Source organism: Chaetodon trifascialis, chromosome 17 (assembly GCF_039877785.1).
Source record: "Chaetodon trifascialis isolate fChaTrf1 chromosome 17, fChaTrf1.hap1, whole genome shotgun sequence".
Lineage (NCBI taxonomy): Eukaryota > Metazoa > Chordata > Actinopteri > Chaetodontiformes > Chaetodontidae > Chaetodon > Chaetodon trifascialis.
The window spans coordinates 9914367-9938361 of NC_092072.1; the positions used below are offsets into that span (position 1 = coordinate 9914367).

Genomic DNA, 23995 nt, shown 5'->3' on the forward strand with positions numbered 1-23995 from the left:
ATGTATTACTGAAATGTTTTAGAGTGGTTCGAAGACATTTTATATCTTCCCATGGCTGTTTATCGCGAGCTTTTCCCACAGCTAAATGATCTTGAGGCAGCACTTATTGACAACAAGAGCCCAAATGTCGCTTGAGAGGATCTCATGCAGTCTAGAAACTACCATACCTTGTTGAACAGGTTCCATCTTATCTGCATTAAGCAGCGATGGAGCATGTGTTAATGTGCTCAGATTGATGTTGCCGTCTGAAGGAGGACAGAGCTTATAGATTTTGACCTGATTGCACTTCACATGTTGTGTCATTTTTCTAGGAGTAAGAGGTGTTAGCTGAGGTCATTTAGGGTATGAACGCTCGCCAATAGTTTGGAGTGATACTGACACCATGAAGAAATGTATGCTGCAAACATATATTCAGGTCTAAATCATCCAAACACTAGATTTCTCACAGCTCTGCAAGCACTGTTCACTGTTGAGCAAAGAAGCAGCATGACTGGTTGCTTTATATTAAATCTCCTCAAGTCCTTCAGGGTGCTACCAAATAAAGCAAATAATTCACAAAAATGAGTGCATGCACAAAATTAGACACAATAAAAAAAGAAAAGATTGGCCTTACAGCTGTTTGTCTTGCCTTTAGCTCTTCGTTTAGCACACACTTGCCCTTTATGTCACCAGCCATCAGACCACAAGGTTGTGTAAAAACAGTAATATGGTCAGAACATTATCACATGCATAGTGTTTAATTAGATCACTGCTCTGCTCGCAATTATTGTAATGATTTGATCATTGTGTGTGTATAAGTCTGTGTGTCCGGATTGCCAAGTGTGGTACAGAAGTGTTTCATTGATCCGTTCTGGCAGAGAGAGGAGCTGGATTGCTGCTAATCTGGCAACCCTGGAAATGTCAGCTGAGTAATCAGTGTGCGTGCGTGCGTGCGTGCGTGCGTGCGTGCGTGCGTGCGTCGGTGTGTGTGTGTGTGTGTGTGTGTGTGTGTGTGTGTGTGTGTGTGTGTGTGTGTGCGTGCGTGTGTGTGTGTGCGTGCGTGCATGTATGTTTGAATGTGCATTGCTCATGTTGTGGGGACATAAATGTGTTGACACAGTCACATTGTGTCCTCGTATTGTAAATCATTAAAGTTTATGGTGTGAGACTTGGGTTAGGGTCAGGGTTGGTCTCCAGGAAATGAATCTAAGTCTATATGATGTCCCCACACACACACTTATTTGTATTTCTGCTTCTACCCATTAATCATCACAACTAAATCCCTAACCCCATCTCTTATCCTAACCCCAACCTAAGCCTAATTCTAACCTTACCCTTAAAACCAAGTCTGGACCCTCCCTTTCCAAAATTGTTCTCACTCTCAAGGTGTAAAACTCAAATTGGTCCTCACAAAGATAGATGCACAAGTACAGACTAGTTGAATTCAACGTGATCAGCTGAGTGCAGCTTCATCCTGACCTGAGTGTTTGAAAGTCAGAAAATTGTTTTGAGCACTTGTGAAGCTTCCATTAGACGATTGCTCTCCACTGATGGATGAGAATTTAATGGGAAAAAATGAATAAATGAGTGATTCATGTGCCGTGGGCTTTGCAGTTCTCAACCCAACTGAACACCAACGCCTATTGGTTTGGATTGGAGACTTCAGCACCTCTATCATCAAATGAAAAAAAGATTAGAACTGATATATACTCTCCAGTAAGAATGTCCCATAATAATGACATCATCACATGTAGACACCATCATGGGTCGTCACGCTGGAGTGACATTTTGCCCCAGCTGGTACATGTGTGAGCACGAGGCTTAAATGACAAGTTAAATGTTTTAACTAGAAAATAAAACAAAGGAGCGTACCAACTGTCGCTCCGAGCAACGCCATGTTGTGTCGGTCCCACGTCACTCCATTGTTTTTTCATCCCTCATAACGAGACTTAACTTCCTGAATCCTCAGTTCAGTTTATATCAAAGGTTTGTTTTCCCCTTTTAACCGCGCTCAGAGGCCCTCAGTTTGACAGGAAGGGTTCACTGAATATTCATGGAAAGAAGTCCTTGCAGTGATTTCTGATGCACTTTTGCTGTTGAGAGTTGACTGGGTGAATCCAAATGGTGTTGCTTGAAGTAGCTTTCTCATAAATTTTCTCATAAAGTTTGAGCCTTATGATTCATTGAACATGCATTACAGCAAACCGCAGCCATTTAAACGACTTCTCCAGCGTGCCGCATATGGAGTTTGAACGTGTTACACTTACTGCTACATGTACATGTATGTCCTGTTATAAATGCATGCATGTGCAGGGCAAGAACATCTTCAGGTGAGTGAACGTCTCCGCTCTGCTATTGTTGTAATACGAATGCTTAGATATTTAACACTCAGCCCTGTCAGTGAGTGTGGTAGCTGTGGAGCTGATAGCCGGGCTTGAAAGATGGAAATTAGAACAGAAGCACATTATTTTGATATATTAATCATTAAAATCCTTTCTGGTAGAATAGCCTGGTTGGATTCAGTCTTTAAAACAGCAGGATTGTTATATAACTGATGGTTATTCAGCTCCTAATTGAGACGCCTTTCTTTCAGCCAATCCTTTGTCTCTCAACAGCATAATGAGAGTGAGAAGTGTGTGTGTGTGTGTGTGTGTGTGTGTGCGTGTGTGTGTGTGTGTGTGTGTGTGTGTGTGAGGATGCCAGTCCTAACGTTAAGCCTTATTGAGAACGTGACAAAGAGGAAGAAAGTGGTGTAGAAATTGCATTCATCTAATGATTTTATTTTTTTTTTTGTTATAATGAACAGGCATGTGTGGGAATGTACAGTATGCGCATGTGATCAAGCGGCATTGTGTGTGTGTGTGTGTGTGTGTGTGTGTGTGTGTGTGTGTGTGTGTGTGTGTGTATTTGTTTGCTTGTTATGGCTATGAAGCGATAAGACTGACCTGTGTTTTACCTTTGCTTTACTGTATCTGTCAATATCTTAATGAGGGAGTGTGTAGTAGAGACATGCAGTGAGTGTTAGGCTGGAAACGTGTGTTTATGCCTGAAAGCCTGAATGAGGGTTTGTGTTTATGTCCTTAAGTAAGTTAATAACCATTAGTTTGACCATTTCCTGATAGATCAATGTCAGTGTTCTCGACATGCGACCCCAACTTACAGAATATAAGAGGTCATTTAGATTTGAAACTATTCCGCTGTATGAAGAACAAAGAGCACTTTTTAATTGCTTCACATGCGGCCCCGCCATGACATCCACAGCTGGCCCACTTTACTGTGAACGCACTGTTTGAACCTCCGTCATAAATTCCTAATTTGACATACCATAGCTATGGAAGACAGCACTCACTGCTTGTTCAAATACCTAAAACTATGTGTGGTTATGTTTAATTAATGAGGTTCTCGTGCAGCTGTACAAATTATATCTATTTTCTTACAGATGCTAAGATGGAAGCAGCGTGATAAGCATCGCAAAATCTCTTATGAAGGGAGGGAAAGGGTGCGACTTGGACATAGACTGCAGCTGTTCAGAGGTGGAAGAAGTGCTCAGATCTTTTACTTGACAAATGATCGATTTTGTTATTGGGTTTGGAAGACTGGTTGGAAGCCGTCTGTGGTCATTTTTTGCTTTGATTGGCTGGCACACGTTCGTAATAATTGCTCATTATTAAGACGTCTATTCAAGAGACCTTTAAAGGTCATTCTAAACCCCTGAACCCAAAAAGAAGCACAGGTATCTCCATCATGTCATATAAAAGTAGCCATTGTTAGCAGCTACCAGCAAATACAGTTTAGTCGTGCTCCACTTAATGCTCCCGGATGTCGAAGCAGCATCAGCAAACATGGCAGGGAACAAACAAAATGGTTTAATGATGACTTGGGAATGAAATAAAAACTGTAATGGGAAATCAGTAAATTGTGGAGAAATGTTTGCCCTGCTGGCGTGTTTGCCTCCTCCGCTCCACCTCTCTGTGTACACTGTATCTAGAGACAAGTGGAAATTAAATTTGGATCCTGAGAGTGAATCCTGTAATTGCCCTCTTAGTGCTCTCCTCCCGCGGTGGCTGTATATATAATACCAGCTGTTGCTATACGATGATGGAGGGATGAAATGAAAAGAAACCGAAGCAAATTTAAGAAAAAAAGAGTTTGTGTGTGTGTGTGTGTGTGTGTGTGTGTGTGTGTGTGTGTGTGTGTGTGTGTGTGTGTGTGTGTGTTTGTTTGTGTCTGTGTCTGTGTCTGTGTCTATTTGTGGTTCCTGTGGGGATTCCCCCTGAGGAAAGGGGACAAAATGACATACCCCATGTCATCTTTTTTTTTACTCTTGAAATAACTTTCAGAGAGAGAGTGAAGATGAGAAATGATGCAGAGGAGCAGAAGAAGAGTGACAAAGAGGCAGCGAGGACAGCGGGCAAAATGCCACAGCACACAAAGAGAGAGAGAGAGACAGAGAGATCTGTACGAGTCCAACCATATTTCTGCAGTTACAGACTTACAGCAACTTACCTGTAAGACAGAAGAGCAGAGGGGGCGGCTGTGTGTATTCTTGGTGTGTGTTTGCATGTGTAAGACCTCATTAGTCAGATTGAAGATGATGACACTGAGCAGACACAAATCAATACAGTAGTAACCCCCTAAGACAGCATTTGTCTCCCTGTTTCTCTCTGTCTCATTAATCCTTTATGGTGTGTAATACCTGCCAATCAGTGAGGGTTTTATATATTACAGTATGTGTGTTCTTATATATCTGTGTGTGTGTGTGCATGCGCAGAGGAGAGAGCTCATTAAATGCACTGAGAATGACGAGCTGATTGATGAAATCAATAGTAAACACTGTGGAGCTGTGGTCAAATAGTCTGTTTTGCTAAGAAGGTTCCTAACTGAGTGAAATGGGATGGCGGTATGTATGTGGCAGCCATGATAAAAGCTGGTCTGATTCTCTAAATGCTAAGGAAAGGAAAGGCTTCAGTGCTTCCTTTTCTATATCCTTCAGCATAGGGTGCACTGGACCATCCTTTGTGAAAGGAAAGGAGATAATGTCCTCCTACAGTCCCTTGCAGCAGCAACGTTAAAAGCAGTGGTTCCCAACCTTTTCTATCGCTGAAGAAACTGACTAAGTGAGACATTTTCTGGATATTTCATATTGTATTCAATGCGTAACAATGAGAGTACAGAACAATGGAGCAATTAACTGAAATAGTGAATGTAATAACTGCAGGACGTTTGTGTAAATTGAGCCATTTGAATGAATTTTGAGATTATTTCCTTTGAAAAATGTTCAAGAGGACCTTGCGACCCCCCATGAAGCTTCATCAACCCCATCTTTGCCTGACCCCATCACGGCTTCCATTGATGTCAAGGAAAAGTGTTTAGGAAAAGAAATAGGACGTGAATGTTTTTCCACCGCAGCCTAGATTCTGCAAAAATGCTCCTTCTTCCCGTTTTTTCTTCCCTCTTTTTCATTGGCTCTTCCTTTCCCCTTTTCGCAGCACAATGATCAAGCCTCAGTATGTAAATACAGTAAATTCCAACAATGACAAACCCAAGTAGTCACTCACTCTCTCACTCACTCCCCCTCTGCAGCTCTCAGACACACACACACACACACACACACACACACACACACACACACACACACAGGCTTGTATTTACCAAAAGTGCCCTCTGCTTAGCATTCTTTCCCTGCTCTCAGTGACCCACTTTCTTAGAAAGCAGATTTTTTAAAATTTATTAGTGAAAGTGACTGCTTGTGTATTTCCATTGCCTCCTGTCCTCGCTGCTCACTGCTCCTCTCCCCCTCTTGTACGCTGCTGTAGTTTTGCAAAGCCAGAGATCCTCTAAACTGCCATTTAGCCAGTGTGCTGCATTTAGAAGCATGCCCTGCAAATATTACAGCTTATTATTATAATTTTACATAATTTGAATGTTTCAACCTACAGTTTGCTTTGCATACAGTAGTGCTAATTTTCCCTAACAGCTAAATAGAATTGAATAGAATATGTAAGGGATAATGCCCTTTGAGGTGTCCATTATCAGAAATGAATGGACAACGCGGAGGACAGTTGCTTCCGCAAAGTCCATTAATTTCTGATAATGGACACCTCTAAGGGCATTATCCCGCTTATACCATGGTCACTTACGAAAGAAAGATTAAATCAATTACAAATACGTTAATGTTGTTTTTTACCATCATAATGGTAAGTTTTTCACAAGAAGAGGCTGAGTGGACTGTTTAATATCTCTCGCTGTGACGCGTTGCCAAGGTAACCGGCTCTGGCCACAGAACCTGCACCTCGGTCAGCTGCAGCTGTTATATTAGGCCTAATCAGTGGAGGGAAGTGAGATGATTGCTTAACGTTATGTTACGTGATACAAAGTATCATTTCAGCGGGCAAGTGCACCTCTTACCGCTTGTGTGTGTCCAGAGGATGATGCGACATTTTGTTTCAAAGAATCAAAGTCCACAGATAGTTTCCTAAATCGTTTTTATTGCAAGAAATATTATCCACCATTCACTCTGATCATTAAATGTGTTTCATACAAGTAAGTCTATCCTAAATCGTTTTTATAAATATTATCCACCATTCACTCTGTATCAAGCAAGTAAGTAAGTCAGATAAGCAAGACAGAAAGACAGACGATGAACTATTTAAAATTAAATGCAACATTGCTGTTGATCATGAATGTCTTGCTGTTGTGATAAATAATCTGTGAAATAACGTATGTTAACGTATGTTCTGAGTTTCTGTTGTCACGGTTACCAACTAGCATTTGAGCCAGCGCAATAATTTAGAACAATCGGGCTATTTGACCGGAACATTTTTTATAGGTGTCCTATAACACTTTTTAACGGACACCCTGCAGCCAATCAGAATCGTGTATTCACCCAGACCATGGTATAACCAAATATAATGCACAGATTCTATAATATATAACACTGGAGTCGTGATTTATATCTTCACAGAATCAGGATGGTTGCTCCTGCTAAAAGCCTGGGTATTTTCACAGGTGGTCATTGCTAGACCTATGTCCAAACTTCATTTTAGGGTTGTGCCAGTGCTGGAGAAAGGTCTGATTGAACCATTAACTGTTCTGGTACGCGGAAATAAGCACTCTGGCTTGGTTGTATTTCTTTTTCACCAATCACAATCGTCATGGGCGGTGCTAAGCCCAAGATGCAGCGATGGTGCCTTTACAAAATAGTGTCGCTTGGCTTGTTCTGACAGCCTGCCACTGATTGGTTGACTGGTTTTATTTTGCTACATACTTTAAGCTACTAATAATTAAGATTAAGACTACAAATGGAAAAGCAACAAGACTGGAACAGACGCAGGTCAGAGGGGAGACTCGGGCCATTAAACGTTAAACAGCAGAAAATATGTGAATAAACTGGTAAAGAGCAGAGCAAAAGCAGTCTTATATTTCATTCATGTCTCTGTTCAAACACAATGCTGTAAGGGGAAAATGTTCTTTTTCAGTTCTCAAAACCTTTACCTGAAGACACCGACGTCCTCGCTGATAAACAGAACCTCAGCATGAACAGGAGCTTTCTTACAACTCAATGATAATTCTATAATATCCACTGCATCAGTGGAGACCAGTACCAGTAGATAATGCTAAATTTTATTGATTTGGTCGTTGCAGCTGTACTAATGCTGGTTAGTGTAAGTACCAATAACTGTTGATGTGATGTGCTAGTACCAGTCATTATCTTGGCTGATGTAGTTCGTAACAGCAGTCAGTGTGTGATCCTATAGAGACACCACAGTGGAAAATTCAAGTTATAAAAGCACAGTAGGGCACCGGTCGCACAGTTTGGACCATTAGTACCATAAAGAAACATACTGTCTTGAGCCAGCAGTACTCCGAACCGAAGGCACACTCCAGCAGCAGGTCAGCTGAGGATACGTGTCTTGACTTTGAAAACCTAATCACATTTAAAAAGGAAAAGCAGTGAGGTGAAACAGCATTAAGATGAAAGTAACAATGAGTCGTATAATTAATAGCACTTACATATAATTTCCTGGGAGAGGGTATAAAAGCCCTTCAGAACTTTAAATGGCTTCAACGGTAAATCTGTGTTTCTACAACTCACCAACAATATGGAGTACTGATGGTTTCCATTTTAATTTGAATACATTTGTGCTCTGCAGAAAACCCGTATGTTCCGTCCCGATGAAGTAGAATCATCACTACTGAAGAAAACTTGATTGTTATATAAAAACACTGAAGACATCCAGCACAACATTCTGTATATCTCATTCTCTTTTCTGTAAAAGCTGTTCCAAAGCGTTGCCTTTACTTTACTACCACAAAGGATGTGATGTAACCGGTCTTTGTGCTATTAATCTACAATGAGTGCCCACACACTGCAGCAGGCTGGTTTGAAGTTTTAGAGCAAAGAGATAACTGAGGGTATGTATGCCACTGGGCAACAAAGGTCCATCACATTTATTTAGCAGAGGAATTAAACTCACAACTCCCCCACAAGGTTCAACAGTAAATCCTGGCATCCACAGACTCGTCTACCCCCACACACTCTTCCCGCACTGATCACACTCACCTACGCCCCACTACACCTGCCCTGACACTGCACCAGCACCTGGGCTTGAGCTTAACTCGCATCTCAGCCAATAATTTCCACCGTCAGCATAACTCTGGACAACAATAGCCTAATGGGACAGCAGACCTTGTCAACTCGAAATGGTTAGCAAGCAATTCAGAAGCAGCATTTTAGCAAACACCCAGAGACTAATGGAAGGGCTGACCCTGCTGGCGAAATCATGCTGCACTTTCTTGCATTTTCCTGCTAGTGTTGTGTTGAATAAATGCTGATAAACAACAGATTTTTTTTTAAGCATCCAAACATCTCTATCATAGACTGATAGCTGCACGAATGAAAGTCAAAAGCAGGATTTAATAACTATTTTATGTCTATGTGCTTTTGTACATGTTTATCCAATTCGAACACAATCTCTGTTGGCACATACATGCACCCATGCTGGGCCACTATCTTATTTGTCCTGCTCAGCCTCACATTTCACTGCAAATCTTTTATGTTTTACAGCAGTGGAATCTGATGGTAATTTCTGCTTTAATTTAATGTTTATCCGTGCATCGGTGGTAGTATTTGCTCCAGTGGGGAGGCACAAAAACTGCTCTCCTTTGGACACTTTTATTACATTCGAAAATATGTCCCTTTGTGCTCAGAGACAAGTTGGAATAATTAAAATGTCTTCTTTAATATTTCACATTTCAAGTCACTGGCGGCTGTGTTGTGTAATGAATTTAGCAATAAAGAGTGGTAACAAACCCCTGTATTAGATTTGCTTAAAGTAGGTGAGTAATAATTATAATTACAGTATGCTATCCCTCCACCAGGCAATCGTTGAACAATAGTGTAGTGATTAAAAACTGACACAAGTACTGTCTGAATAGTGATTACAGGTTGGCTTATTAATATTTAAATGAATAGTTTTGCAGTCACAGCATGTGTTCAAAGAATTTAAAAAGTGGCTTAAACATGACACAGACGATCAGTTAAAATTAATGAAGGAATCCAGTGTTTCCAGCCACGTATTCGCTATTTGTAGCAGTTGTGGGTCTGGGCGCTTTCAGTGTTGATGCCAGCGTTTTTAAGGTCTTTAATTAGCAGAGGCCGATTATTTCTCAACAGTGGCGTATTATCTGAAGAGGCGCTGCCACCTGCAGTGGCCACATTGGATGTTTGGAGCCGAGTCGCATGTGTGTGTCTGTCTGCATCTTTCTCCCCGTCTCTCTCCTCTTCACCATTTCCCCTTCCTCTCCGACTCCCTCAACACAACAAAGAGTCTCCTCTGTTCTCATCCTCTCCCGATCAGTCCCATTTGTTTACTTTTTTGCTCAAATCTTGTCTTTGTCTTCCCCTTTTATGTGTCCCTTGCTCTCATCCTTCATCTCTCCCTTGCTCCAGTTCTCTTTTTCTTCCCTTATCTCTGTCCCATCGTCCCCTTCTGCCTCTGACTGACAGTGTTATAAATTGATTTTCAGCCCGGTGTGTTCCCTCTGTCTCTCTCTAGGCATTTCCCTTATTTAGCCTCAACCACTCCAGGGTATAGTCTAGACCGCGGGCCAACTGTCAGTCAGTGGCAGCATGGAGCAGTCTAATTCTTGGCTGACAAGCGTTCCTGACAGCAGGAACCAATGGGACGTTTCAAACATGCTTACTCTCTCTTGCTCCGTCTCTCTCTTTCACATTTTTGCCTTTGCTATCTCTCTTTCTTCTCTCGTTCTCTCCCTGTCTGGCCCCGCCACTCAACTCTTTATTTGGTTGCACTTGCTTTTGGTTTGTCTTCCTTCCCGTCACTCTGCTCATCCCACCACCCCCTCGTCTGTATGTCCTCCATCTTCCACAAGCACCTCAAGAAAATTAACAGATACTCTCATTTTCAGGACACGTGGACAGCTCATTTAAATTAACGAACACCACATTCATGCACACACATACGTGTGCGCAAATACACATCTCATTTTTCCCCCGGAGCTTGAGTGCTGCTGTGATCTGAATACTGATTGGATGGTTTGTGTGCCTGCAATGATTTGATTGGTCAGTTTGCTCCACTGGGAAAGCCATTCTTTAATCATAAATGAGAGTCAGTGAGATTAGACAGAATAGCCCTTTAAGCGAATCTGGTATCGCTGATGTCCCCAGAGAGATAGAGAGGCAGAGACGGAGGAAGAGGAAGAGAGAGCGGCAAAGAGATGAAAGAGAGACGGACAAACAGAGAGAGGGAATCACAGAGAGGCAGAGAGATGGAAGACAATTTAGAGCACATTTTTCTCCCAGTTGGACTGGTGTAATGTCACTATACTGCTGAGGATAAGAGTAATATTTTAAATTACAGCATGTGCGCACACCCACACAGATATGTGTCATATGGAGACACTGCCGGCCCCCCCAAGTAGGAACCGGGGACGCCCAGCAACCTTGAGGGGCTACTGTGGGTCCCATTCAAATGAAGAATAGGGTAATTTCACTGTTTCCTCATTTAGCAGTCAGTACCATGTGGATATGGCCATATTGATCATAGGTTTCCCTGTGGAAAATGACAAGCTTAGGAATTAATTTCACCCCCTCAGAATCGTCAAGCTTTATTCAGGACGTGTGAAGTCAAATAATCTCCCCGTATGGCAACGGCAGATTTTTATTCATTTATATATTCAGTTTGGTTGGGTTTAAATGATTTCACTCGCTTCATGATGATGTTTTACTCACTGTCTTTAAAGGCTTGAGGGGGCTGCAGTCTGACAGCGTGTATTAGCCTCCTGGCTCAGGGCATACAGCGCTGCATCACGAAAAGCACAAGGGGCCGTAGTGTGGGTGGGTTGGTACAGGTACAACTGTACCTTTGAGAAGATAAAATGCAAGCCAGGAGTCCATTTTGAAGGCTTGTTGGATGCGAAGACACAGCAGAGAAGTTTATTGTCCTTCAGGGTATGACTTTGTAATTCTGGAAAGTTTTAATGGCAACAGATATTTTCGCCTCCATCCTGATGCTTGCAAAGTATTCACAGTGCTGCACAGTCCAGACTAGCAGGCACCTGCCACTTTTTGCTTGGCTCTGCAGCAGCTCTGGCTGCACCTTGCACAGCCTGCATTTTTTGACCCAGAATAATTGAAAGAGACTCACTGCGGCCTAATGCAGGCTGTAAAACATCCTGAAAATGTCAGCAGCTTACGTCACGGGGCCAACCCAGACAGACACTCACATTTACACCTGCTGGTAGTTCAGAGACTCCTGTGCATCTTGCTTGCTTTTGGACTGTGAAGGGAAGCTCATGCACTATCCACACAGAAAAGGTGCAGAGACTCACGACTTCTGTCTGTAACAAATTGTACTGTAAAAACTGGAATATCTTGAAAATGGTGTGAGGAGCGCCAGCATGAGACACTTGTTAAGCTTGTGTCTTTTTTCCTGCCGTGTATTATTTAAGACATTCAGGATGAGATATTGCTTTGATGGAAGAGATCAAGCCTATATTGCAGACCGGGGTTCATTAAATCCACTCAATTCAAGAAGCAGATTTTCTTCTTTGTCTTTAAGCTTCTTTTATCCAGGGGAGGTTTTGCTGAGCGTGCACGCTCTTTTCCAGCTAAACCCTGTTCCTCATTAGCACCAGTGCATATATTCACACCTGGGAGCTACCCAGTCCAACCACAAATCTTTCACTGTTTGCCAATTAGCATCTCTCTTTAAGTCTTTGGGGGGCATACCTTGCTTAAAGCAATACTCCACCCAAAATCTCTTCAGTATTAAACACACATGCCCTGTAGACTTGAAAGGTGGCTCTAAAAAGTTCGTAGTCTCCCCTGCGGAGGGTGGCAGCTGTAGTCATCTTGAATTAATTGCGTTTATTGGCTCCAAAGGTGACCCAGTATCAAAAGGTGCACAGTATTGTCAATTTTTCTTTGGCACAATATTAATAAAATCACTGCTTCTCACTGCTTTTCCTCACAGCCATGTGCTGGTTGTGCTGCTTGTGTGCATTAGAGGGACCCTTTACTGCTCCTTTGTTGGTCCAACAAAAGAGCAGGTGTGGTCCAAGCTTACTTAGGAAAGTGGAGGGCAAACAGTTTTCCTTCATTCTAGGGCGGCATGGTGGCGCAGCAGGTAGTGCCTGAATAAGCCTGAATCATGAGGATTCACGATGATGTACTGACCGCTCGTATCCACACTTAATATGTGTGTGTTTGAATGGGGTGTGGTGAAAAGAAGGTGTCATAAATGGCAACAAGAGTCAGTGGGTTCATGGACAGGGTTAACGAGTAAGGTCAGGGTCGTGGAGGAGGCTTTTTATATGTATATATGCATGTGAGAGAGAGAGGTGAGGAGGCTAAAAATGGCGGACTAAGCAAATGGTTGAATGGGTGAAGGTTTAAATGGTCAGGGTGTTTGGTAAGCTGTGTGTGTGTGTGTGTGTGTGTGTGTGTGTGTGTGTGTGTGTGTGTGTGTGTGTGTGTGTGTGTGAAACTCCATGGGTGTTTGTGAAATGATGCATGGATCTGTGTTATATCCCTCTGAATCTGCCTGTATTTATAAGCGTGCACTTGTGTCTTTCTATTATGATGTGTGCACATGAGTGTGTTTTTGCCTGTGTGAATGTGTGTTCATGTGTGTCTGTCTTTCTCTGACCCTGTGTGTGTGGTGTGCGCGTGCGTGTGTGTGTGTGTGTAGACGGGCTGTCAGTTTCGGTCTGGTAGTCAGCATAATTAGAAGTCTCTCTTTTACCCCTGTCTCCTTCTCGCTGTTCCTCTCCTCCTCCTCCTCCTCCTCTTCCCTCTCCCTTCCTCTTTCTCTCCCGTCTCACTTTCTACATTTCTCCGTCTCTCTCCCTCTCTCGCCTCTATCCCTCTGAGTGATGAGTTTTAAATCATCCGTTCATTCTTCGTACAATGATGAACGAGGGCAAATCTGTCCTTTTCTCTCTGTTTATTCTGCTTTCCATCTCTGTCCTTCTGTCCCTGTTCTATTCTTTATTCTATTCAATTTAATGAAGTTACTTCATTTAGACTAAGACACCCTCCAGTCTGTTAAATTCAGATACACTTGTGATGGACTTAGTCATATTTTCCATGTTTGGATTGATGTGGGCTAAGGCTATAAGAAATATTCAAATTTGTCAATTGGTTCTACCAAAATTAACAGTTTAAACCTGAATGTGAGAATGAACTGCCTCTTGGTGTTAATGCATGCCTTACAGGGGCAAACAGAAGTGCAAACATCTCCTTGTTTTTTCATAATTACTTTCTGAACCAACAGGTATCTGTTAATTAATTAATGCCTGAGTGAAGCGAGTGCACATAAATTAAGTAATTAACATGTTTAGGATTGGACCTCTGAAACTGGTTGTTGGAAGATTGACCACCACAGGTTACAAAATACAGTCATCCGTTGGATTTTATCTCATAACTTGCAGAATGGAACTAGTACAACAAGTACAAATGGTACACCATAGTGATGCATATTTCTGTAGTTTCTGACACAAATGCATGCATGTTTGTACGGTAATAAAAGGTTAGCTAGTTAACTGACCACTTACGGAGTCTAATTTCTCAGCAGGATAATTACTGATACAGTGCAACACTGTGAAATACAGAGAGAAAATCAAGTTATTGTGCTGCATGAACCTCAAAAGCAGTAACATAAGAATTTACATGGTCAGTGAACTCTTCTTTGGTAACAATGGCAGAAATGGCAGAGAGGATGAGCGGAAGGATAAGGAAGTGGAAACAAGCCTGTAATTTCAAAATAAAACTCAAAACTGTATAAAAATACACCAACAATGAAACATTTTGATACATGTATTATTATGATGGATGCATCAGTATGTGCTTCACTTAGTTGAACAGGTACAATCATAAATTGCACATAGCTACAGGGAATGACACTCCATGGACTATTATAGCATACTATGAGTCCTTACTACTGATTGCTGAGGTGTGTAACGCAGAGTATAGTCATAATGTATCATAAGTTTCATCAGTATAACTAGTCAAGAGCATCCCTGAGACAGTTTAAGTATTATTCATTTTAAGTCACATCCTTCATCTGTCATGACTGTTGATATAGTGCATCCAAAAGCATTATGTGAGTTCATGAGTGTAATTATAAGCCATTATTAATTCATTATAATTCACTCTGAATGCCCCCAAAACACACTATAGATGTGGTCTTCATAGAAACTGTTTCCTTTGGGTCTAAAGGACCTGAAAATAAAACCTCAGCTCTTAATACAGTTTGTCCTGATCACCAGAGGCATGCCTGTAAATAGAATGCATGATTACATTTTCAAGGTGAAATGAAAATGTATTAATCACGAATGCTATAGAAAAGGAATGCACTAAATCATATTTACAGCAAATGAGTCTTGCTTCAGGATTCACTGCGTGAACTGCTCACATATCCTGTCCCACTTTTCTAGTTTGATTGACTGTATATAACATTCATACTTCACTTGAGCCTGTAAATGTCATTTTTGTTGTTGAGTGCATTTTTAAAATTGTCGCTTTTCACCATATTCCAGTGCCAGCCATTTCCACAGAATATTACCCTGGGGTCGTCAAAGCCACGTATTCTCTTCAGGAGCTGTTAAGTAACTGCTAACTAATCTAGTTGTAGGTGCATAACTAAACTGCACACCTGGGAGATCGATAAACACCTTGCTTAGTACATCACCACTCTCAATGAAGTCCCAGTCGTGCAGGACATTATGTTTCATTTGCAGCCTCTCCGCTGTAGCATGTGACAGAAAAAGGCCCTTGTGTGAATTGCTGCCTTTTTTATTTTAACAGTTCTTTCTTCTGTAGTTAACAAAATCTTGATTGCAGTCACATATGCACATATGCATCAGTCAGTCTGTGCATTTGGCTGTAGGAAGTCGCGCATCATCCCGTTCCAATCTATTGTTTGCCTACAGATGGAAGTAAACGAGATTTCTTGTTCATTACTTAAAAGATTGAAACCCAAGAAATGTATGATATCGTGCTCATAATGCAAACCTAAGTCCAAATCATCAATATTCCACCTGAGACAAGGTGGTAGAATAGAAGTAAAAGTAATTGTATAGTGAGGTGCATGCAATCATAACAGAATACCTTAAGAATGAAAAAGTCCATTTAGTCTTGATAATTAAATAAACTGGAGGCATCAAATGAACTGACTCCAACTTTAGATAATATCTCAAAGCCTCTATGTCTTCATGGTGGACAATGTTTTATAAACATGTACAAGCCATCGTCCATGCACCACTATTGATAACAACTACTGACATGTCCGCCATTGTCTTTATGCTCTAACTTTTGGTTGTTGTCCCCACTCCAGGTGAGCCGCTGCTTCGTGGAGCGTAAATCCTGTTTAAGTTTGATCATAAAATGTAATTCCTTCTGGGAGCCACATAGATATTCCCTTCTTGAACTGGGCCAGAGTGGCAGTTCAGTATCTTTTTCCTGCAGTCTTGTAGAAGAAAGCAGGCAAGCCGGGCAGTGGCATTTCAAGCCCTTTGTTTTCTATTTGGCAGATTGAAGCAAACAAAAAGATGGATATGAATGTTGTGAGGGGATATATCAGTGATAGTTGTAGTCGATATATGTTTTTGTAGGTCTGAGTATGTTGATACGTGTGTGTGCTCTGCTTGTCCTCCTGGTTCCTCAACATCTCAGCTCTGATTGGTTGTGAATGGACAGAGAGACCAGCCCGTAATTGCAGCTCTTACTGCCATTGGTCATTATATCTGTCACTGTGATGGTCTTGGAATTGTCTGGGTAAATGAGGGTTGGGCAAACACACACAGGTTTTTTCTGTTTTTTTGGTTGGGGTTCTGTCCTGGATAATTGGTTGGAAAAGCATCCAGCGGGATCGCCCCGCTGTCCCTGTGGCCCTGGCTGCCATGGTAAATAACGAGGCTCATGAACATGAAAGGCAGGGGGATGATCATCCTGATTTGAGCTTTGCACTCAGAGGACAGCAATTAAGACCGAGGAGTTCAAGGACTTCAAACATACAGTGAGAGCAGTTTTCAATTAAACACTTTTATTTGCAATTTGGAATAATACACTAAAGGCATGCTGCTGCAGCATATTGCTTTTTATCTTTTTTTTATTTCAAGTGGTATAAACATTTTTATTATGTATGATTACAAAAGCTAGATATACCTACACTGGATATGAGAATGTCAAATGCAAAAAACTCAAGGGGAACAGAATTATTGTGACGTTCAGCAGCATCTCCCAGCAAGAAGATAAGATCAAGCCCAATATAACGATGAGCTTCATCTCTGCTGTAGTGTCCTTGAGCAGGATGATTCTAAATCCCTTCCAGCTCCAAGGGTTTCTACTCTGTGAGCTGAGTCTGCAATCTGTTTCCCCCGTGGAGTGGAAGAAGTGAGGAGTTTCTCCATCAGGGATCGATAGAGCAGTGCAAAAAATGCTCTGGACTGACTTCACTCCTGGACACTCCAAGGTTTTCATTTAACACCTGTGGTGTGTTTGATATAAAAGGATCATTAAGATCAAAGGGGGAAGATAATGATCCTGGTGTGAACTGTAAAGTCCAAGGAGATCAATTACATTTACATTTTACAATTTAGGCATTTAGCAGACTCTGTAACCCGCAGAGATTTAGAATAAGTACAGCGGCAGAATTAGGTTCACTTCTAATTCATCAGTACAAGCAGCCTGTAAAAGTAAAGTGCAAAGGATAAAGACAAATTCTAACATAGCCATAGAAAATACTTAGTGTCTTACTGTCTGTTAACATTGTGAATAGGAACTTTTAAAGATCCGTCAACACTTAGCATGTGAGGTAGTATGCACTGCAATATCATCACAGAAACAAGTCGTGCTTTCTAATCACCTAACATACAGGTGAATCTCACCTGGACAGAGGTTAAACCAACTCTAGATAAACTTTAGGCAATGGATTATCATTTGAAACATGGCCATGGTATCTAGGCTTGATAATGCACTCTGAGGTGTTCCAATATTGAAAATAATGTTTTTCATAATTGCTTGGATGCCCTGTTGCAGCATGCTTTGGGCTGCCGTCCTGTGCAGAGAGTCAACACAATGCCTGTTGCGGTCGATTTTGTTGTTAATTTTGCATCTATTCCTCTCGTCTCCTCTTCCTGTGGCACCAGCCTCCCACCACGTACATAGACCCATAATGAAGAGCCTACAGTAGCTCATTAAGATCTAGTGGTATTTATCCTCTCCCTCCCTGAAGAAATCATTAACTGTCCTTGATGTTACATCATGTGTGCAAGTGTTTCTGCAATTGCGTCATCTCTTCTTTCTCATCCAACTAGACGTGAGTGTAGATGTATATCTCTTGCCTATGTTCAGTTATAAATTGCTGAGTCATGTTTAAAGGCATTGTTAAAGCTGACCGAGTCAGACCTACTGTTGTCATGCATTTTGACATGACAGTAACTGCTTAGCTAAGACAAAGAAATAGCCAGCTTTTGATCTTTCAGAGGCACACAGAGTGAATCCCAGAGAATGCTCCGGTCGCTTATTGATTTCACCTGTTAAGTCAGGTGGAACGATATCTCTGTGGCAGCTGAGTTCCCCTTCAGTCAGGGGACCTGGGTTCAAGCACCCCATGCTGAATGCGAATACCAGCTCCTGGGGTGCTGCTCTGAAACAGACCCTACCCTGTGCCCTCACTGTGGGGAGTGAGAAGATTATGTTCCCAGCAGCACTACAAATTCATGGAGTCGACTTTCTTACAAATACTTGGTTCAACAGTTTTCGCGCTAGCTACAGCATATATTCCAATATACTCCCATACTATGTAATAATAGTAGTAATCGACCTCAAAGAACCAGGATGTATTGGACCCAGGCAGACCTACTTAGTATTTCTCATGCTGGCTTGTGGTTCCTTCCTACATTGATTTAAAGCAATAATTTGACTCAGTACCAGACTGACACATTTTATCACTGTTATCTGTAAACGAAATAATGAATAGTGAACCACCAGTACTGGACTGGGCCAACAGGTCGTCATTATTCACTCCACTCCATAGTAGTGTGTGTGCATGTGTGTGTGTGTGTGTGTGCGTGTGTGTGTGTGTGCGTGTGTGTGCGTGCATGTGTGTGTGTGTGTGTGTGTGTGTGCGCGCGCGCGTGTGCGTGTGCGTGTGTGTGTGTGTGTGTGTGTGTGTGTGTGTGTGTGCTTTTGCATCACTAATGCCTGTTTGTGTGTGTTTCTTATTGTATGAGCACACCCTGCAGTTGGTGCCAGTGCCTGTCAAAAAACAGTTCTCAAACAGAGCCCACACAGCTAGACACACACTGACTAATGCTAACTGCATGCAGAGAGAAACACACATAGATGCACTCGCACATATGCAATCAAAGTATCCCTTTGTCGCACAAAGACACACGGACACACTAGGATGCGTCATTTTAATATTCTCTCATTGCCGGCGCTGTTATTGTTGTTCCCTTTTGTCTCTCTATCCTCTTGTCTCCAACATAGCAGCTGTTGTTTGCCCACATTTTATTTTCTCGTTGTAAGAATATAGAAAACTATGCTCTGATAAATGAAATGTTCTCTCTTTTCTCTCCTTCAGGTTTCATCTACACATGTGGCGGTACACTGAAAGGCCGAAATGGCAGTATAGAATCGCCTGGCTTTCCCTATGGCTACCCCAATGGGGCAAACTGCACCTGGGTCATCGTTGGGGAGGAAGGAAGTAGAATCCAGCTCATGTTCTTATCATTTGCCATAGAAGAAGAATATGACTTCCTGTCCTTGTATGATGGACACCCGCATCCTGCTAACTTCAGGACCAGGTAGGACCAGGGTTTTCTTTATGCGAACTTTAAATATTTCTTGCAAGTGGTCAGATTTTCAGAGCTGCATCAAACCATGCAACTGTGAAAAGCTGGCAAAGAGAAGTTTTCTTTTTTTTCCCCCTAAGTGAGTATGTAATGAGAGTAGGCAGTCAAGTTAGACAAATTAAAATGGTATTTTACACACTTTATTTAGACTACTTTCACAGCAAATTAGGCCCATTTGTGTTCAACGCCCTCTAATCTCCATGAAAAAGTAGCACGGCAAACACAGCACAAACACCTGTTATGGCATATAGCCCATTGTTTATTATTAGGTCACCACTGATGTGCAGCCAGTTTTCGCTTCTTTAAGCTGAAGCTATGAAAAGGTACTCCTCTGTGTTTTTGCCAACTGCTGATGAGCTGTAATAAGCTAATGTGTTTACGTGATCAAATGTTAGATCAGGAAAAGTGCAGAAATGGATGAATCTCAGACTCTGAGCTTCGGTTTGAATACCTAATTTGGAAAGCACATTCTGTTTATAAAGACATAAATGCTTTTTCAACAAATAGAAACAAGATGTTATCGGCGCTGGGCTGGATGCTCTTGAGTAAAACTATAGTGCTATGGCAGCGGGACAGATGACACTGTATCACAGCAGGGTGCCGTCCTGCTGAAGTGCACAGATTGTCAAGGCTCAGTCACTGACACTCCACTTTCCCTCTAGTTACTGAACTGTTTGATTGAGCTCCAATTGCAAAAAACACAATGCCCAGAAAGAAACTCACTTCAGATAAGCTGTTAAACTCTCCTAACCTGATTTTATCAGCCGACCATTAGTGCCTAATAGCATCTTAGTGTGGCTCTATTCACATTTGACATGTTCTTTGAACCCTGCAATTAAATTATTATTAAGTTATTAAATTAAGTGAATTGTGAGAGTGCTGTCTCTAGGCTAAACACTGACGGAGGTTAGGTTGACACTGAGGTTTTGACAGGTGTAGTTGCACAAGTTGCTGCACAAAAAAAGACCTCTCACGGTCTCTTGAGCTAAGTGGAACTTTATTCAGGTGAAGAAGTTTTTACCTGTTTATTCAGACGCAGGCTTTGCACTTAGACTTTTGTTCCATGAGGTTTTTGATCACATAACACACTTAAAGCAACATGTTATTAATGAAAACTACAGCTAACACATTCAGCGGTGCAACAATTCCTTCTCATTCAAATATGTATGCGTTAACTATGGAACAAAGACAATATTTCTGTCCAGTCACAACATGACTCAATGCTGATGCGCTGTTTTATTTGATCCTTGAATCAGGCCTCTCTGTCTTGCTCACATTCTGTGGGGGCACCAGATATGAGAAACTAGCTGTGAATGAGCTCTTGATTTCATTTTGGATGCTGCGGATGTGAACATCCATCTGGAACTAATTCTTGGAGTCAAGAATATCCCACCTGAAACCAAGGAAAGCTTCTCACAAGAGGCTCCTCTGGTGGCTCGTCTTCAAGGCAGCAGCACTTTGTACACACACCAGCCTTGGCTTGATCAGGGATGCACAAACCAGCGGAGGAAGCTCTGCTTATGGAACAGATCCATGCAAAAAAAAAAAAAAAAAAGAAATAGATGCCAACTCTGTGCCCCAAGAGATGTTAAGACAAGCATGGTTTGCCACAAACAAGTTCATTTACAGGTCACATGCCAACGCTAGCACTTAACACAACTGCAACCTTTGTTCTTCTGCTGGGCCCTGAAGACCTGTTATCTCAATCTGCTTTGTTTATATGCAGTTGTTTTACATGAATACACCATTTCAGGCATCCTTAACTAGATTTGTCCAAGGGCAAATAAAATATATATTAAAACTTTTAAAAAAGAGGCCAAATTAGCCTATTATTATTATTTTTTAATACTCACTACATCACTTTCTGACCTAATTCATGTTATTTTACCCTAGTGTGAACAGACATCTAAAAAACATGAGGAATCCATATTCACTAGATACTCTAGATGCTCTCAGGTCTCCACCGAGTTTATTAAACCCATTTTCTTGTTTTTCTTTTTCTGACTGAGAAGTTCTGCTTGTCATTATGAGTCCCTCAGGGCTGCCATCTCTCACGTATTGACCACGATACTCACAAAGCTGACACTTTTCACGCACTCTCGCGTCACACGGCCATTTTCTCACTCGGTGGAAAACAAATTTCTATCTGATAATGGCATGAAAAGAGGCCGCTGACATGCGCATGGGCACACTCAGCGTCTCTCTGTGAGTGACCACATTTTCAATTCAGTTTGGAATGAGATGCGATATGAAGTCGGTGCATTTTCTGAATAGCCTTACTGTGACATTACCCATCTTAAGGGTCAAGGTAATAATAATCACATCAGGGTAATAATAGGTACGTATGCTTGATTATGCCAGCTTGCCAACCTCTGGACATCATAGCCTAAATCAAGAAACCAAACCTAACCAGGGTATCTGGGGATCTTCTCAATTACAGTCATGATTTTGCATAGACATACTACTGTAATTATCAACCTATTATTGGGAATGGCGAGCAAGTTTCTGAGTGACAGCGACGAAGAGCGTCCTGTAATCATCGTAACCCACTATCACTCCTGCCTGCCTGAGCCGTGCCAGAGGAGAGAGAGACGCTGCGCTGCTCCCAGAAGTTTTTCGCTGCATGTGAAAATAGACTTGCGATGTGAGAGCTTGTGAAAAGTGTCAATGACATGAGTCTCACGGTAAATGGGTGAGTGTTGGCAGTTTTTCCTCCTCGCATTTCATGAATTCGTTAATATTCTGCGGGATGTGGCCTGCGAGCCGCTGGGTGACAACTGCTGCACTATTTCCTTTCAAATTTAACAGTTTTGGTTATTTCACATGAGAAATAATTGTGTTTTCTCACTGACTTCTGAGTTCTCATTTTAAAAAAGAGGATGCACCTTTTTCCCAGAAACTAGCTGTGATTGCTCCTTTTTTGGTGACGAATGATGTAATCTCTGTCTCAATATGCCTCACTCAGTTCAGCCAGTTTGGTCCAGGAACACATACACTGGAAGAAAAAACACAAACACAACAGAGAGAGTGCATAAAAATCTATTTTGCATTCCCGCCGGCCAAGTTACAGCCTGACTCTTCTCTGTCACCTCAGGAGATTGTTTTTTAAGCTTGAATTGCGTTCTCAACACCGGGCAGGAGCTCCCACTGTCGATAGGGTTCTGGCTAAAGTTGGAAATGGATTTCTTTAATTACATGAGGCGTGCATGAGGCAACTGCCACCGACGTATTGCTGGGCAGAGAAATGCGCTTTGTTTCAGCTGAGGAAAAAGGATGTGGATCATGGAGATATTAAATGAGTCCTCTTGATACTTGATCAGTTTCTGAAAAGCAATTCTCTCGCCACGGGGAATGAACCATGTTCCTTTGGTTCAACAGGCATAATTTCTAATCAGCCAACTGCAATAATCAACCTTTCTTGGACAATCCGGTGGCTTTTAGTGCTCAAATTGCCACAGAGAGTTAATTACACAAGGAAGCAATAGAATAGAATATTTATGCTTTTTATGTTATTCTGCCAGGAAAAAGAGAGGGAGAACAAACAGATAGGGGAGAGAGCAAAAGATGCCCTCTATGCTCTTATTGGTTGATTAGGATTTCCTGCTTATCTGAGATAACAGGAAAGGATGTGCTGCGCGAGTGTGTGCGCGCATGCATTCATGTGCATATGTTGCGTGCGTGTGTGCACTCGTGCCTCTGCGTGAGGAAGATTTATGGTGTGCATACTTACAGTCGCCCCGCTAGTTAAGCCAAATTACCTCTGCTGTCTCATTCTCTCCTTCAGTCGCACATGCACACACACACACACACACACACACACACACACACACACACACACACACACACACACACACACACACACACACACACACACACACACACACACACGTGCCATGGACACAGGGCAAAATGGTGATTAAAAGGTCTGATCCATTAACAAGAAAATGGTAATTATGGGGAGAGTGATTAACATGGATCACGCAGACACAACATGGTTATGTACACACCAGACACACACCAATCTCTCTCTCTCTCTCTCTCTCTCTCTCTCTCTCGCTCTCTTTGTGTGTGATAAATGTAACTGAAGGTCTTGTGCTTTCTTTTGATGATTGTTTGAATTGCAGCACAACAAACACAACGCATAATCAAAGCCATAATTTCCCAAACTGGATGAAAACTGCACAGCCATCGGTGACGGTTTTTAAAACCCTCAAGGTGACGCTGCTCGCCCTCAAATCAGACTTAAATGAGCTTCACCACATACGCATTATTCAAGACTGAACTGTGATTTTCCAATGGTAAGCGAGGAAGGGCACCTCGCTTGATTTCTGCGTGTTCTGGAGCCACGTTGCTCCTCGGCCTGTTGACAGCACAGGAAACAGGCATCTGTCTGACAAATTCATGTGGCAAACAGGTGAATCATGTTATTACCTGGCTTCAATGTTAAACACAGATTCTAGCACAGCGAAATAACAGGTCCTCTCAGCCCCCCCGAAGATTATTTATTGGCTGAGGTTAGAATTACTGACTGTGACAAACAGTGTTTTGAACTTTGGGTAGATCTCATCTCACCTGTCCACCCTCTTCATAATGTTGATGCAATAAACAGATAAGATGAATGGAGCTGCTGTTG

General features: G+C 41.9%; 1 protein-coding gene across 1 annotated transcript in view; it reads left to right on the forward strand.

The window, feature by feature from the left end:
* The window catches only part of csmd3b (CUB and Sushi multiple domains 3b), a 324934-nt gene that overhangs the window by 61620 nt on the left and 239319 nt on the right, over positions 1-23995 (forward strand). The window contains exon 3 of the mRNA XM_070985476.1: positions 19092-19314. Within this exon, the coding sequence (XP_070841577.1) occupies positions 19092-19314 (223 nt within the window). The remainder of the gene's footprint in view (positions 1-19091; positions 19315-23995) is intronic.